The sequence below is a fragment of the Setaria italica genome, chromosome II, assembly GCF_000263155.2.
Source record: "Setaria italica strain Yugu1 chromosome II, Setaria_italica_v2.0, whole genome shotgun sequence".
NCBI classification, from domain to species: domain Eukaryota; kingdom Viridiplantae; phylum Streptophyta; class Magnoliopsida; order Poales; family Poaceae; genus Setaria; species Setaria italica.
Genome location: NC_028451.1, coordinates 42599713 through 42615891, shown reverse-complemented (window position 1 = coordinate 42615891; position 16179 = coordinate 42599713). Strand labels below are relative to the sequence as shown.

General features: G+C 53.1%; 2 protein-coding genes across 3 annotated transcripts; one reads left to right on the top strand and one right to left on the bottom strand.

Annotated features, from left to right (window-relative positions):
• Positions 1–1100: 1100 nt before the first annotated feature.
• Positions 1101–5348, bottom strand: LOC101758727 (BTB/POZ domain-containing protein At3g22104). 2 transcript variants are annotated; one of them, XM_004957892.3, is made up of 3 exons: positions 4675–5348; positions 2216–3349; positions 1101–1896 (listed from the first exon to the last, which is right to left on the bottom strand). In XM_004957892.3, exons 1-3 carry the CDS (start codon positions 4735–4737, stop codon positions 1414–1416), a joined length of 1680 nt encoding a protein of 559 aa, XP_004957949.1. In that variant the 5' UTR covers positions 4738–5348; the 3' UTR covers positions 1101–1413. The 2 variants fall into 2 exon arrangements, with proteins under 2 accessions (XP_004957949.1, XP_004957950.1); XM_004957893.3 differs by lacking the exon at positions 4675–5348 and adding an exon at positions 3442–4661.
• Positions 5349–9042: 3694 nt separating this feature from the next.
• Positions 9043–15162, top strand: LOC105913812 (putative F-box/LRR-repeat protein At5g02700). The gene is made up of 4 exons (XM_012843743.1): positions 9043–9215; positions 13951–14578; positions 14718–14851; positions 15108–15162. Exons 1-4 carry the CDS (start codon positions 9043–9045, stop codon positions 15160–15162), a joined length of 990 nt encoding a protein of 329 aa, XP_012699197.1.
• Positions 15163–16179: the final 1017 nt, after the last annotated feature.

Sequence of the window (16179 nt, the reverse complement as noted above, 5' to 3'; positions counted from 1 at the left end):
GATTGCAGGAGGAAAAGGGAGTTGTTTGTCCTGGCTAGGTGACGAGCATCTCTGCTGCTGCCTGCTGATCGGCCTCCTGACACACTGCTTATCCAACACTCTGTGTTGAGTCACCAGTAGGACTAGTATTCCTTTTTTTTCTTCTCAGTAAAAATATCACCAGTATGTAAATAAACAGTTTTTCTCTCCATGTGTCTCCCATTCCAATCCAGGCTTACGACCTGTTTCGAATGTCCAAAAAAGTTTCAGCAAGAGCTGGATGTACTCTGAAGTTAAACACAAGTCACCTTGAATTGCTCAGGCCAAAGTTCTTGGAACACCTTCCCTCTCCACATGTTTGGCATAGGGCCATCTGGGTTACTTCGGGGGGCACTAATCACGCGTCCTGGGCTTAAAACCAAGCTCACTGGCATAACGGCTCTAGTCCTTATACTACTGGATACTAACAAAAAGGAAATAAAAAGTTCTGTCAGACACCCACCCAAAGAACAAGACTCTGCTTGGAATCTAACAAAGGTGGACTTGCCTGTGGTAAGATCAGCACCATCATCGCATCATGAACTCACGAAGCAATTGGAAGTGCCACCAGATCACCACGTGGGAAGTAATATTTGTTTAAGGTTGGACACTGCACACTCCTCCTTTTAACCCTTGTTTTACCCTCTCGAAGAGCATCCAAAAAGTTCCCCTGCCTAGAAAGGGACTCGAATGCCCATGATCTTTCTTTGGCCACTAAGCCATGCACATCAGGCTGTCAGAGCTGTCCTTTGCTTTCTAAGCACTGTAACAGTGTAATTATCAGGTTTGGGGGGTTAATTTAGAGACTACAAGTCAACTGTTCCCCTGAGACCTTACCTGCCATGATGTCATGTTCCTTGCCTGCCTTTATCGTGCCCTTAACACTGCAAGCCTGTGGGGTTAACCAGTAGATTAGCGAGGACGTGCAGCTCATAACTTTTTTTAAAATCCTTTTCATCCTTCCTAGTCTTTGACATGAGACTGGCCTAAAGAAAGTGAGAGAATCATGCAGCACAAGGTCATTTTAGAGCACTGCATAATCAGCAGACAATGTACTTATCTATGCTTGGTAAATTATTATATTATCTGTTTCTGAAGCAAAGTTGAAGCAATTATCCTGTACACACAAGCTACAGATTCTTCAGGCATGTCACATATATTTTCAGATAAGATTCGCTACTTTAGGACCACTCAAACTGGCTCTCCTTTCCAATCACCACGAACTGATACCACATCATACATGCACAGAGGAAACTTGGCAAAAATGAAGCCAAAAAAGAAGAAATACAGCATGCAGATCTGCTAAGACCTGCATTTGATCAATTCTAGCACTATGTACATCGCTATGGCACAGTGAGGTTATGATAACCACGGATGGCAGCAGAGTGGGGTGGATCAAGAACACATCCTGGGGAGCGACCTGGCGGTGCGGCCGCCGCCCCTCCTGGCCTTCATCTTGATCATCTGCGTCTTCATCCGGCTGCACACCTTCTCCAGCTCCATCACCCGCCAGTGCATCCCGTCCAGGAGCGACCGCAGGTTCTGGTTCTCCAGCGTCAGGTCCAGCCGCCCCGCGTACAGGATCACCTGCCCGTCGTTCTCGCCACCACCGCTGCCGACGTCGTCGTCGTGGCAGCATGTCTCGCGGCGCTTTCCCGTGGACGGGGGAGGGGACGGCGACACCGGCTTCAGCTGGGCCGGGTCGCGGAGGACGAGGCTCTTGAGCACCGTGTGCTGTGACGCCAGCGCCTGCACCGCCGCCCTCGTCGGGAACCCGCCGTTCCGGGCCAGGTGCTTGCAGCACTCCGGTGACAGCTTCTCGTAGCTCAGCCCCCTGCAGATCTTCATCTTCTCCTCGTCCGTCAGGCGAGCGTGAACCTGCCACCATCAACAGCGATCAGCATTTAATTGAGCTCCGAATTAACAAGTCGATTGGCGAACAGAGTAACATAATAACATCCAACTACTAACAGGTCAAGTTTTTCTTTTTCCTGACCAATCAGACAATTCAGGGAACATTCAGAAGTTTGAGGCCTGAATTGCATACTCCAAAGGACTTCAGAGGGGGTACTGACACGCTAGCAATTAATGCGAAGTAATTGTTCTCTAGAAGAAAGTTAATGCGGAGTGATGCGAAATGCTGTCCAAATTAGGACGTTGTCGGAAGGGAATCTACTCCACTAGTAGTAGTATGTACCTGGAAATAAACGTCGATGGCGCGATACAGCGCGTCGTGGCAGTCCCTCGCCGGAGCCGGCAGCGCCGTGACGAGCTCGAGGAACTTGGCCGGGCGCAGGGACGGGTCCGGGGCGACCTCGGCCAGGTAGAGGTCGACGAGCCTGCCCAACTTCTTCAGCCTCGCCGGCTCGTCGCGGGCGTCGCCGCGGAGGAAGGCTTCCAAGAACCTCAGCACCAGGCTGACATCGTACAGGCTGCCCGTCCCGGCCGGCGCCGGGACGAGGAGGTTGTCTAGCGTCGCGTGGTCGAGCTTGCGGCCGATCATGGCGACGAGCCGCTCCTGGCACGCGTCGGTCAGCTTCAGCGGCGCGGCGATCCTGAGGATGCCGAAGAGGCCCTTGCAGGAGACGGCGCTCCGGTCGAGTCCGGACATGACGGCGACCGACGCCTCCAGCATCGCCCTCTTGTCCTCCGCGCTCGCGCCGGCGATGCGGCACTTGAGGTAGTAGAAGAGGAAGCGGGCGACGACGCCGTGGTCAGTGCCCCTGGCCACGAGCGCCGCGGCGACGCGCTCCACCGTGCCGGGGCGGAGCGGCACGAGGTCCTCGAACCACCAGGTGCGGCTGATGCAGGAACCCCGGAGGCTGAGGCTGCTGCTCTTGGTGTCGCACGAGAACCGGAACGCCGAGCTCTCCGGCGAGGAGGTCGTCGGCGTGGCGTCCCCGGCCGGCGGGGGCACTGCCATGTGGGACACCAGCGCGTTCACGGCCGCGTCGAACGCGCCGGTGGTGTCGGCGAGCGGGAGCAGCCGCTGGCACTGCTTCACGGTGTCCACGACGGCGTGCCACGGCCAGTGCGGCATCTCCTCGAGCGCCTTCTCCGTCATCCTCATCAGGCTCGGCGCGGCCGTGGACGCGGCGTCGGGCCCGTCCGCCGCCATATCCAAGAACTCCGCCGCGCAGCGGAGCACACAAGCGTTGGCCGCGGTCACCACTCCGCCGCCGCCGTCGGCGTAAGAGAACCTCGCGACGAGCTCGAACGCCTCGGCGCCGCCGGGGAAGCCGTGCAGCACTACCCTCGGAGGCCGCCTCGCGGACGCTGCGCCGGCGACCACCAACCTCCTGATCCTACCACAGAACCGCGCAAGAATGTCCTGCAATTTATAAACGCAAACAGCAATTCAGAACGAGAAACGTCAGCACATTAAAGAATCGCACATCCTCAAGAATGCGAGGCTCCACCCACTTGCAAGAATCCAAATTAACACCGACGCCAGGCGGAAAGGAAGACCAGGTCTCTCTCTTTGCGGAGAAGAATGTATAAAAGCTTTTTCAAAGGGGGGAAGAAGCTAGCAGTCGCCACCAAACGGGCATTAAACCTCGCATAGAAAAGGGCGAAGAAGATGAGCTGTAGCTGTTACGCCATTAACGCGAGCAGTGGAGGAATGAGGCGGGAGGACGACGAAGCACATTAGCAGGTGCGGGATATGCTCGGTACAGTTACGCCATTAATAAGAGGGGGCAAGGACCAGGCATGGGGAGAGCTCATTGATGATGGTGATGGGGAAACGAACACAGCGTCACTGTGCTCTGCAGTTGAGCACTCTGGAACTGCGCTTAAAGGGAAGCGTTGCGACGTGCTCGGCTCCTCTGAACCAGTAACAACCGACAGTAAAATTTCAGACCGCACAGAGGGGGCAAAAGTGCAGGATTAATCCGAGTGATACATGGACAGAAATGATGTGGGAGCAGAGCTGCAGGTGAGGATAATGAGTGGAATCAAGGCGACTCCATTGTCGTGTGGCAAACAAGCCATCTACTACATCCACGGAAGACAGGCTAGAGCTCGGCAGCAAAATTACTGCAGGAAGAAGCGACGAAGCGACAGACAAGCCAAGGATTTTCAGGCCGTGAGGCAGGTGAATCAACCTCTGCAGGGGAAAGGATCAGGAACTATCAGTCGAAGACAGGGAATGGAACCACCTGGATGGTTCACGTCGGCATACGGCCCGAAAACCTGCGGCGGGGTACAAATCAAGGGGAAAACACTGCGGGGGCCTTGGAAGGAAAGAGGATGGAAGAGACCGAATTGGGGAAGAGGATGGCGAGGTGGCGCCAAAAATCCGCGGACTATCTGCTGGAGCTATTTTCAGACAGAGGAAACTCCAAGAGGTAGAGCCGAAAACAGGCTCGATTCTTTCCAGCAGGATGCGGCAAGCTTCGCTCATCCCCAAGAACTGGGTGCCCGCTAGAAACAAGCGGCTACACAACAGTGTGTAGCGCACTTCGCTGTAGACAGCAAGCTGCCAATCTAGGAAAGAATACAACAACAAAAACTTCGACATCACCATTCATCACCGACGTCTATGGAGGAACACTCACTACAGTCTACAGCAAAGCAGAGCAGAGCAAGAAGAGACCTTGATCCATGGAGGAGAGGAAGCAAGCGAGAAGACGGAGTAGAGGAAAGGGGCAGTACCTTGTCAACAACGAAGAGCTCCTCGCCGTTCACATCCACCTCAAGAAGGACGACACGGCTCATCTTTCCGGCAAAAGACGGGTTCGTCCCCAATCCCACGAGCTTTGAGCTTTAAAGCAACATGGCGGCGATGGAGGGATAAAAAAGGCTGCGATGATGGGGATGGAAGCAGGGGATGGATGGATGGATTGCAAAGGTGTGGGAACGGGACGATGCGGCACCCACGCAGAAAGCCCAAGCCGCCAAACGGCTAGACGCCCAAGCCGCGCATCTGCTCAGAGCAGTCAATGGCTTTGGCTGGCTCCGAGGGGCCAGGCGAAGTTGGTGGATCCTGAGCTGCGCCTGGCGCCCTCCTCTGCCGTTCCCTGCGACTGCGGCGAGTGGAGCTTTTGCAGGGGAGCTTTGGGGAATATGTAAGGCTGGTTCCTGATTTTTCTCTCCTCCCTCTCGTGTTCTTTGCCTCCCCCTTTGCACGTACTATCATATATGGAGTGCTCCGTGCTCGGCCACTTGGGTGCTACGCTGCTGCGGGAGTCCTTTCCTGGACCAAGATATGGGCAGCAAAAAGATGGTGGGAGAGAGAAGGATTTGCTATACGTGGGTGGGTTGGCTGCTGGTGAAGGAGACGGGGGAGAGGGGGTAGCTAGGTAGAGACAGAGGTGCGTTGTTTTTGTGTCGACTGAGATTGCAAGCGAACAGCATCTGAGTTGGTCATTTCCATGTGACACTCAGATGTCTGATTCGCCGATGTGAGATTATCTTTGGCCCTTTGCCTATATAGGGGTGAATGATGCGCCCCTTTTATTTTAGCTTCACTTGTTTCTCATGGAACACGATGGTTTGCTTCATAGTAATCCAATCCTATTGGTCCAAGGGAAAAACTTTTAAAATTAATACACATAATGATATGGATAAAACAAACGCTCATTTGGCTTTGAGGCGTGTACTATGGTAATCCCATGTAATGGACTTGTGCGTTAAGGGTGTGTAGGGTGTGTTTGGTTCGCAAACTCAATGTGCCAAGCCAGATTTTAGCTATGCATAGGAATTTTGAGCTCGAAATGGTTTGGTGCCAAATCTGGCACCTTTTTCTCACCTATAATAACCAATTTTCCACAAAACAGAAGGATGTGTGCCCAAACCCCTATTCAAACGACACGACACTATGATTTTTCACAACTACTATTCTTCCACATCAGTTTAGGAATATATATAGTTGCAACGGCACATCACATGCGAGATGGTCCTCCCAAAGTACTCCGTAGTATGGATGATGTAAGCAGCGTGAGATTGTCTTTCACGTTTACGGGTATTTTGCCTCTCGCCTCTTTTTAATATAATCAACCGTTCTCCTGCATGGTTCGTTTTAAAAAAAAAAACCGTTACCCGTCGTTATCCCTTCCTCCGCGGGTTGGTGCGCGTCTTCAGTGCCCGCCGGGCTAATTTTTACCTGCTTCAGGCAAAGGCTGAAGAGCTTGGTTGGTAGAACTGTCAAAGGATCATTTAACTGTCCAAGGTTGCAAGGCACCATTGATTTTGCATTTTTGCGAGCCTCCTTGGGATCGCTACGGAAATTTGAGCCTGCTGAAACTAATGCCCATTTTGCCCCTGATGAGGAGCAGAACCTGTGAGCTGTGGCTCTGCACTGCTCCTCGCCGCATTCCGTGGAATGGAAACGGGATGGTACAGGGAGGCAAGGAGCATTTCCGCGGTGGCCGCTGTTCGTAGTCCTTTGGATTCGATTCGCCCCTAGCGTACGTAGGAGAAAGATATGGTGCCCGCGGTTGATGATCTCAGGGATCCATTACACACTTAGGACGTGTTTAGCGGCCTGCATCATTTTTGGGTCAGACCCAGATGGTGCAGGTAGCCATAATTGGTAGTCTGAACGGGGTCACGGGCCAGTTGTGTGTAAAAGAGCCCTCCCAGCTTGCATCGCATGGAACGCAAAAAATCAAGCGTTCCACGCGGTGCAGGCTCGAAGCGCTCGTTCGCGTCACCGCCGCTTCGTTTTCCTCACGCCACGCACGTAGAACGGGCAGAGGCCATGACGGCACGCGGCGGCCGCGGAGGGGCGGTGGCACGCGGTCGTGGAGACGCGTTGGGGCCATGGAGGAGCACAAGGTGGGGGCGAGCTTGCGGCAGCCACGGCGGCACCCAGAAGAGGTGGTTGGCGAGGGTGGCGGTGGCGGCCGCGAAGGCACGCGGGGCTGCAGCGGCCGTGGAGGAGACGACATGCGGGGGCTGCTACGGCGCTGCCCCAACAGCTCTCGAGGGGGCCTTGGTACGGTCCCAACAGCTCTCGAGAGCAGCCTCTGCAGCTCCGTCCTCCTCGTCGACACCCACTGCGAGCGTGGACTGCAGAGGCTGTAGTGGTGCGCGGCGATTCGGGAGGCACACGGCCGGCAGGGGTCGTGGCGGGTGGCGTGTGGCAGGTGAGGACCCCGGGGGTGACAGAGGTCGTGGCGATGCGCGGCTCCGGCACACCCTCCACGACGGTGGGAAGAAGGGGAATGGGGAGGCTGGGGCGCGAGGGACGGCGGTGCACCCTCCACGGTCGAAGGAGAGCAAGCAGAGCACGGCCGGAGCCTCAATCAGCAATGAGGAACACAAATTGGGTGGGAGGAATTCAGTTCAAGACTTATAACTCAAATCAGGTGAGAAACAACTTCAATTCCGGGATTTAGAATGGTGGCCGTGCGCGAAGAGGACAAAGCCACCGCCGGCAAAGAGGACGATGCCACCATCGCATTGCCTTCTGCCGCGTCCAAGCCTGGCACTATGTTGCTCCTTGCGGCGCACCACCGCACCTACTGTCGCCCGCCTCCCCGGGATGCCGTCCCCGCCGCCGCGACGCCCACCCACATGAGCTATAGGACGCCACACTAGGTTTGCTGTTCTCGACGCTCATGCAGCACCCCACCACAGCGCCGCTTCCTGCTTGAAAAGGGCATGGCCGCCGCCGTGGTGGCTCGAGGCTGGCACGCCCAGGGAGCTGCGGCGTGGTGCAGGGGTCGAGGAGCGGATGTGGGTGGCACGACGGAGGCTCGGTCGTGTCGGTATATCTACCGCAGACATGATGCAAGGTAAGCTCACCAATTCTAATAAACAAAATCTTAATTGAGACCGGCCCATCAGATGCAAATTTGCCAAATTTGCCAAATATCATCAGTACCTCCCGTTCCACCATATACAAATTTACCAAAAATCATCTGTGCATCCCGTGAGCCTGGCTGGGCTGGCCAGAGCCTGGCTCATGGGCGTGGCTGAGTGAGAGCACGCTGCCAGACGACCCCGTAGTACAACTGTACAAGCAGCACGAGATATTGCTGCCGTTTCACTGTTTCTGGGCCGTAAAGGAATTTGATTGTTTTGTGGGCTCGGCGGCGGCGGCTACCTCGCTCGTGGGCCGCACGATCCACACAAGAATGGAAAAGATAAAAAGGAATAGCATGACATGGCAGTGCCAGGTAAGGTCTCGGGGCAACAGTTGACTTGTAGAGTGTAAATTAACTCTATGTTAGCAGTAAGCTGTTACAGTGCTTAGAAAGCAAAGACAGCTCCGACGGCCTGATACGCATGGTTTAGTGACCAAAGAAAATGACATGGGCATTCGAGTCCCTTTCTATCTAGGCAGGGGAACCTTTTTACCTCGGTGCTTTTCGGATGCTCTTTGAGAGGGGTAAAACGAAGGGTTAAATTAAGGAGCAAGAGTGCGCAGCACCCAACGCTAAACAATGTTTACCTCCCACCACCTGTGGTGATCTAGTCACGCTCCCAATTGCTTCATGATGGTGTTGATCTTCCAGCAGGCAACCAGGAGTAGCTCTCTGTGTGGTCTGTGGTGGGTGCTGACGGAACTTTTTATTTCCTTTTTCTGTTGCACATTCGTCCTAATACCCAAAATGAAAGTCGTGATACTAGTGACGGATGTTCACGCCAGAAAATTCCTAAGCAAAAATAAATGCGCAATCCCACATCTAGTTTTGTTTACAAGTTTTTTTTGTTTACTGTTGGTCTTCTCTGTCTTCGCCAGTGAATGAACAAGCGAAGTTGGATTGCAGCGAGTGGCAGGAGGATCGTTTCAGAGGAGATGCTGGCGACCTAGCCGTGACAAACCCGCTTTAATTTGGTCCTCCCAATCTATCTGTTCGTCCGCACAGGTCACCACCAAGCGCACACCCATCATCATGGTCAAAAAGGCTGCTTGCCCGCTGGCCTCTCCTCCTCCTCCAGAGCCCAGTAGTACCCACACACACATCTCTGCAATCTGCATCAGCCATCAGGGGCAGGGACCCGGCCCCCCGGCTCCACTCCACCACGGGCGACGCGACGCCAACCGGCCTCCGTGCTAGTCCCCGATGGGCGATGGAGGAGGAGGAGGAGGCCGTGGTCCGGGAACGCCGGTTTGGTGGCGGCGGTTGGCGATCGGTGGACGGCACGCAGCGCAGCACCACAGGGCTGCAGGACCAGGCTGTTCCGTGCCCCTGCGGCTCCGGCTCCGGCTCCGGCTGTGCTGTGCTCGTCTCGGCACCTGGCAGGCAGGGTGTGGTAGCATTTATTAATTTTTCCTCGCGCATTCTCGATCTTCTGACCTGATCCAGACGGACGGGACGCCGGCCGGCCAACGATGATCGCTGATCGATCGTGCTGCTGCTGCTGCTGCTCGCATTAATTGCTCGCGGCACGGCAGGCGGGATCGCAGGCCCCAGGCACGCCGCGCGTGGCCTGTTCCGTTCAGTGTTCGGCGCCGGCCTGTCGTCATGGCCTTACCCTCACGTGAGGTGTGGCATCCGACCATCCGTGCGTGCACGCAGGCAGCGCCGATATGATCCGATCCCATCAGAGACGTGGGCATGGCAGCGGCGCTATGGCCGTGTGTGTGCACGATACGGCGGACAGCGCGGAGGGCGGAGGCGATCAAATCAACTGCCATCAGCTGATGAAACAAAACAAATGCAGTAGGCCAGTGTAGTTGAGCTACCTATACTAGCTGCCTACGATCGGGCCTGATGATCGGGCGTGGAGTAGTGCAGTAGCTCTGCTAGATAATACGAGCCGACAGTCGGACTCGATCGGAGTTTGGGACCGGCCGGCCTCCTACGATCGTATCCCCCGCGCAGTGTAGGGACGTACGGTCACCTGCCTATCAGAATATCTACTACATACCTACACCATTTGAATGCTCCTCCAGCTAACTCTACCTGGAATAGTGTCGTGCTAGTGACGCTCGGGTAGGGTGTCGATTATTGTTCGATTTTATTGGACCACATGTTATTAGGATCGAAGATCGATCGGGCCAAAACAAAAGCTGGATCATCGAGTCGAAAGAAAAAGAAAGGGCGACCGAGATGTTTCGCCTGGTCCTCAGCTCAGCTGGGAGAAGCAAAACACATCAAAACTCTATGATTGCGGTGCCCAAGGAATTAATAGATTATGACAACGCCAAGCCCTTTTCGATCTGATGAGGATACGTCTTGCTGAGGAAACGCATCGCGTGTTGGAGTGCTACTGTGCATGCATTTCCAAGGCTTACCAGCTTGTGTTTGCCGAGGAAAAATGATCACTTGCACTGCACTCACCGCCAGTTTAGTGATTAACTAATCCAATAAGAAAATGGATTAACTAACCTTCGCCGATTGTGGAGGCCCGGGCGCAAACTCGAAGGAGCGAGACGGCGACCGGAGGTGAATGGGAAGTATTTTAAAATTCTCTTCGAGAACCAGGTCTATATTTCGATTGTCACCTCAAACACACCTCACTGCTAATCGTTAAGATGACACAAGTCAACTCGTGATAAGTTCATCATAGGAACGTAATGATTAGAGACGCTCAAAGCACAACGGAAGTAACGCAAAAACGAGACATCGAAAAGCTCGCACAAAGAGATTAAATCCACACCGACGATATGCTACTGCCCTGAACTGAATAGATCAAGATACTAACTAGCTACAGGCCAACGCAATCATGCAAAACGCAAGCATGCAAAAGACTAAAAAGTCTACTGTTGCCGGACAGAGACATTTCGCATGAATTCAACCGAGCTGAGATGCTGACCCTTCAGACAAATAGAAATAGCAACAGTGCAACTAGCAAGCAAATGAGAACACTTGATTGTGAGCTAATCAGAGCTGAGAAACAAAGCCTAGCTGGTGGCCACGCAATTAATTGACTGAACAAATAACAGCAGTTGCTACTGTACTAAATCGAACTGCCTGAAGCTCTGAAGAAAAGCAATCTGAGCATACAAGCTAAGAGCAGAACTCCGGTGCTAATTCAACCAAAGAGCTAAAGGAAATAATTAAATATATATCAAATAGCCAATGAACGTTCACAAGCAAACAATCAATGATTGACTAATCATTGGTCACTATAGCATGAAAGTGATGGTCCATGGAAAATTAGGGGGTGTTTGGGAGGAGGATGCTAAACTTTAACCCTATCACATCGGATGTTCGGATACTAATTAGGAGGACTAAACATAAGCTAATTACAAAACTAATTGCAGAACCCCTAGGCTAAATCGCGAGACGAATCTATTAAACCTAATTAATCCATCATTAGTGAATGGTTACTGTAGCACCACATTGTCAAATCATGGACTAATTAGGCTTAATAGATTCATCTCGCGATTTAGCCTAGGGGTTGTGGAATTAGTTTTGTAATTAGTCTAAGTTTAATACTTCTAATTAGTGTCCAAACATTCGATGTGACGGGGGCTAAAATTTAACCCCCTCCCCCAAACACCCCCTTAATCTTCCCTACGAACCAGCTGTTTACTTTCTGTTGGGCCGGGGAAAAAGTGATGAACCGCTGTGTACACCCTGCAAGGCACGACTCACCTCCAGTTTTAATGTCAAACCGGTCAAACCCTCTTGCACACCCAGCAAAACGTGACTCACCGATGTCGACGCGTGTCCGGCCTTTGCCAAGCCTTCGATGCCTCTAAGTCTTTCGCTCCTGCTCCCGGGTTGCCTACTCGACTTGCCTCCATCCCACTTGACTCGACCGACGCCGTCTCCATCCCGTTCGTGTACTCTTGCTCTTCCATGCACCATGTGGATCGCCCATGACTCCGTCCGGACTCCTAGGGTCCCTTGATCCAAGCCTACTCAGACACAACACACAAGATATGTATTACACACAACACAACACACACAATATAATATTTTCGATTAGCCATTAGCATAATCTAGCACATATGACATATGGACTTAACCGATAAAATCCTCAAATCATCCGATCATTCACTCATCACAGATAGATAAGGCTCAAAACTATAACAACAAGTTGGCGACAGCCTCACGCATGCGTCATGCTCATGGCGTTGTAGCGGCTGCAGCATTCTTAATTGGGGACTTGGGGTTGGATTATACTAGTATCTCATTTGGCCCACATAGATGAGGTTATTGTGACACTACCACTAGAGATACAATTGCTCAATTCCTTAGATCACACTCATGTTACGTTCTCAAAGTGTGTGTGGACACATGACCACACCACTCAAACGCCATGTTATATATCTTATATACTGTAGTTAACTAATCTCAGCGATTAACTTAATCTCGCACAACTTCAGTGTCGTACTGGAATCTCCATTGCCATTATATTCTGACCATGCATCGCACTACAGGTTAATTAACCTAGTAGTGAGCCAACGAGTACATGGAAGCTTCCCATTTTGAAATGCCAAAGTTAACTACAGTATGGAACAGACCAAGAAAAAAACAATGAATTACACACATAACCAAACCTGTTACTTGTGAGTGACACCACTCCAGGTTAGATTCCAGAGCCAACGCTACCGTCCAAGGGCCACTAGTCATCAGTCAAGGAGCCTCATCACAGGAGTAGTGGGGGTAGGGGCAGGTTTTGAAGGACCCAAAAACAGACCAAAATTGCTTGCTTGGGAAGGGAGCAAACTCAAAACACTGCTCCCCTGCCTGGGGTCCCGAAGCCGGAGCTGCAGAAACAAGAAGCATGGGCAATGCGACAGCAGCGGCGGCGTTGTTTCACCGGAGAATCCTGCCAGTGGCTTTGAGATTCTCACAACAAGCCTAGGTCTAGCTTGCAGGTGACGTAAATGGTGGCCCCGCCCATCCGTGCGTGCCCATGCATGCCGGCCTCGGAATTCCCGCCCCCCAAACCGCTGTCAGTGGGATTTTACTGCCGGTTAAACCATTCTTTTGCCTTCCAGTTGCGGTTACTGCTGGCTGACTGCCCTGCTGCTCTGTGTGGCGGATGTCCATGCTGTGTCGTCTGAACAAGAGAATCAAACGCATTTGTTTGTACTGTACCGGCTGCTCGTCAGGTCAAACGACACAGCAGCATGCGGCGTGCACTGTGCATGGTTCCCAGTAAACAAATGGTTTGGTATGGAATCGCCACCTCGATTTGTTACCGCGATACTCTTTGTTGTTGCTTGTGTTATGGGCAAGCGTATGACCGGGCAGTAGAAGAGAATGGGTTAGTATGCTTTACCTCTGGAATGTTATGGTTGACCAATCGCAACTGCAACGCGCCAACACAGCTTCTTCTGGGCCCAAACTTCAATTATACATAAAGAAAAAGCTTTTGGCCCGCATAAGTGATTAGTGTGATCGATGCACCTTTCGCTTTGGATGGTGGGTCGCCGTTAACCAATAAGCTTTCTCTTATAAACTTTCCATTCAGGAGATGGCCACTCCCCTTTTACTTTACGATCACTGTTCACGTAACGTAACTGCACTGCGTGGGAGCAAGCGGAGCCTGAGTGGAGAGTTGGCCCGCCCATGCTGGATCTGGACCGAGCGTGCCGGAGAGGTAGGAATATCATGCATGACGAAGGCGTACGACAAGTCGGCAATGTCCAACCGCAACCGGCCGGCCGGCCGGCCGGCCAGCGCATCAAAGTGGTCGGGTGATTGGTACCGGCAGCCGGTCGCCGGGACCGAGTTCGAGCCATGGAGAAGTTATCCGGCGACCTCAACGGGGAAGACGGACGAACTTATCAGTTGCGAGCAGCAAGCGAACGAAATGGAACATATGGGATTGACGTCGGGCCTCAGGCCCATATCGTCCGACGAATTGTCATGGGCCAGCCCAGCATCCCCTACCTAACCAAAAAAAAAGTGTCAGCCCAGCCCAGCTACACCGTCGTCCCCCGAGGCCCCGACCGACCACAAAACCGTCCCCAAATCCGGCGAACCAAAACCCTCGCAACGCGCGCCCACCGTCGTCGCCGGCGCCACGAAATTCCAACGCGGCCATACGGAACAAGTGCGACCGACCGAGAAGAGACGCGCGATGGCCGCACGCCTCGACCTCCTATGCCGTTGGCGGCGGCGGCGGCGGCGACCGGTTCAGCGCCCTCCCCGAAGGAATAATCGACCACATCCTCTCCTTCCTGCCCGCCGAGGACGCCGTGCGCTCGTCCGTTCTCTCCGGGCTGTGGCGGGGCGACTGGGCCCACGCCCCCGCCCTCAACCTCTCCGACGAGCGGCACCAGGGCCGGTTCCTCGCCTTCGCCCGCGCGGTGCTCTCGCGGTACGGCGCGCCCGACATCCCCGCGCTCAACGTGGCGATCGGCTGCGAGTCCAACCTCGGCCCCGGCACCGCCGCGTGGCTCCGCGATGCCATGGAGCGTGCCGTCGGATCGATCTCCGTCTCGGTGACGGCGCCGGTTCCCATGGACCGGCTGACTCTCCCCCGCCGCCTTAGAGCCAAGTCAATAAGCCTGACACTCAGCAGCATGTACGAAAACGCCGATCTTGTGCTCCCCGACGAACCCTGCGAGACGGTGGCGTTCGGCAGCTTAGTTGAGCTGAACCTCTCGAGGGCGCGCCTACAGGGTGGCGGTGGCGTCTCGCTCGGTGAATTCCTGTCATCATGCTGCCCCTGCCTGAGGCTGCTGCGCCTTAGCAAGGTGAGCGATGGGAGGCACAGGTATTCCCCCTGGCCATGGTGCTCCGCATGGTATCCAATCCTTTAGCAAGCTGCAGGTTGTGGCCGCTAATCTCCAGGTGCTGGTTGTGCGCTACTGCTGCTTTTATTCTCTGTCACAGTGGGACACAGACAACGTTGTTCAGATCTCGGCTCCGCGGCTGCACAATATCAGCTGGTTGGGCGGCCTCCCGGGGCACCTCAGCTTCCTCACCGACTGTCGATGTGTGCAGCGACTGGCTCTGGGTTTCAAATGGTACCAATTGAAGGATAGAGGGTTCCAGCAGGCCAATGCAATGCAATTGCTGGAAATGTGTCCCGGTGCCAGCCATCTCAATGTTTGCATTGGCACTTCACAAGGAAGTGACGACAGACCTACTCTGTCCGTGCTAGAGGAATTGGTACTGTCACATTTGTTTAGTTTTAGTTTCAGAATTTCAGTAGCACATCACTTTAGACACGTAGTGCGTGTTTTTCACATGTTTCTTCTAATGTTAATTTTGTGTGTGCAGGACTTGGAGCAAATATCACGCCTTCCTAATATCAGGGCACTCTCCTTGCGGATAGCCGGTGCTGGGCGGGTTGTCAATTGTAATATTACCCCAAGCATCTTCTTCTTCCTAAGGCAATGTCTCAACCTAACACGGCTTCACATCGACCTGTCAATGCTGCACCAAGGTTCACGGTCAAATCACGACTACCTTGTGCTTCCAGTAAGTATGCACACCTTCGTACCCATTAATTATTCACAAGTTACTTAAGCAGTTGTCAAATAGTCATTGAAAAATTTCAATCCTAATGATTTTTTCCAGGAATTCCACCGGATAATATCGTTTCTGTTCACCAATCAGCAGTTGTTTTTTCAACATTGCATGCATGATGTGTAGATACACGCCTTTTAATTTGTAGCCTAAGACTATATTAGAAAATATCCTTTCAACGTCTAGTAGTAGTGCAAATCGTTTGATCGATGCAATGTATCAACCCTTTGCTACCAGGATGAATATGAAACTGTGAAGAAGCCACGGCTAAGCACTGACTGCGATGCGTGGAAAGGGTGGACAGAAATCAACAGTGCAACTAGGCTAGCTTCAAGAAATAAGAACCAGCGGGTTCATGGGATCAGACCGTGAGATGGAGCTCGCGGATCTTCTGTTTGGGGTTAGGGCTGCATGGCCTGCACTCGAGAGGATATCTGTATCATTCCCTCCTATTGAGCGACTTCCTGATGGCAGTCTTCTGTGCGGAGCTGACGGCACCACGGCCTGTATCCGTTGGTGAACTGATGCAGCATATGGATGGTTCAATTTATCTGCGGAGATATAGTACATGCACGCCAAAAGAGGCTGTTCCAGCGTTACAAGCAAAGGAGAAAGCAAATCAACGGAATGAGGGAGCTGAGCCCGACCGTTCGGAGGCATCCGTATCCTGGCGCATACATGGGCCCTCGACTGTATCATTATTATTATCTCCTCTGCGAGGGAAACAAGCAAACATTTTACTTCAAAAAATATGTTGCATATATTGATGGAGGTAAACACTTAGGGTATCCTCACCGTTACGGATACCAGCCGGCCCGAAGGA

Bases quoted from the DNA above. Each gene is read 5' to 3' on its own strand.
- LOC101758727 (XM_004957892.3), bottom strand. From the start codon at position 4,737: ATGAGCCGTGTCGTCCTTCTTGAGGTGGATGTGAACGGCGAGGAGCTC. The intron at 3,350-4,674 runs GTACTGCCCCTT...TATAAATTGCAG, and splicing joins AGCTCTTCGTTGTTGACAAG to GACATTCTTGCGCGGTTCTG. The intron at 1,897-2,215 runs GTACATACTACT...TGATGGTGGCAG, and splicing joins CCATCGACGTTTATTTCCAG to GTTCACGCTCGCCTGACGGA.
- LOC105913812 (XM_012843743.1), top strand. From the start codon at position 9,043: ATGGAGGAGGAGGAGGAGGCCGTGGTCCGGGAACGCCGGTTTGGTGGC. The intron at 9,216-13,950 runs GCAGGGTGTGGT...CCGACCGAGAAG, and splicing joins CTCGTCTCGGCACCTGGCAG to AGACGCGCGATGGCCGCACG. The intron at 14,579-14,717 runs GTGAGCGATGGG...TCTCTGTCACAG, and splicing joins GGCTGCTGCGCCTTAGCAAG to TGGGACACAGACAACGTTGT.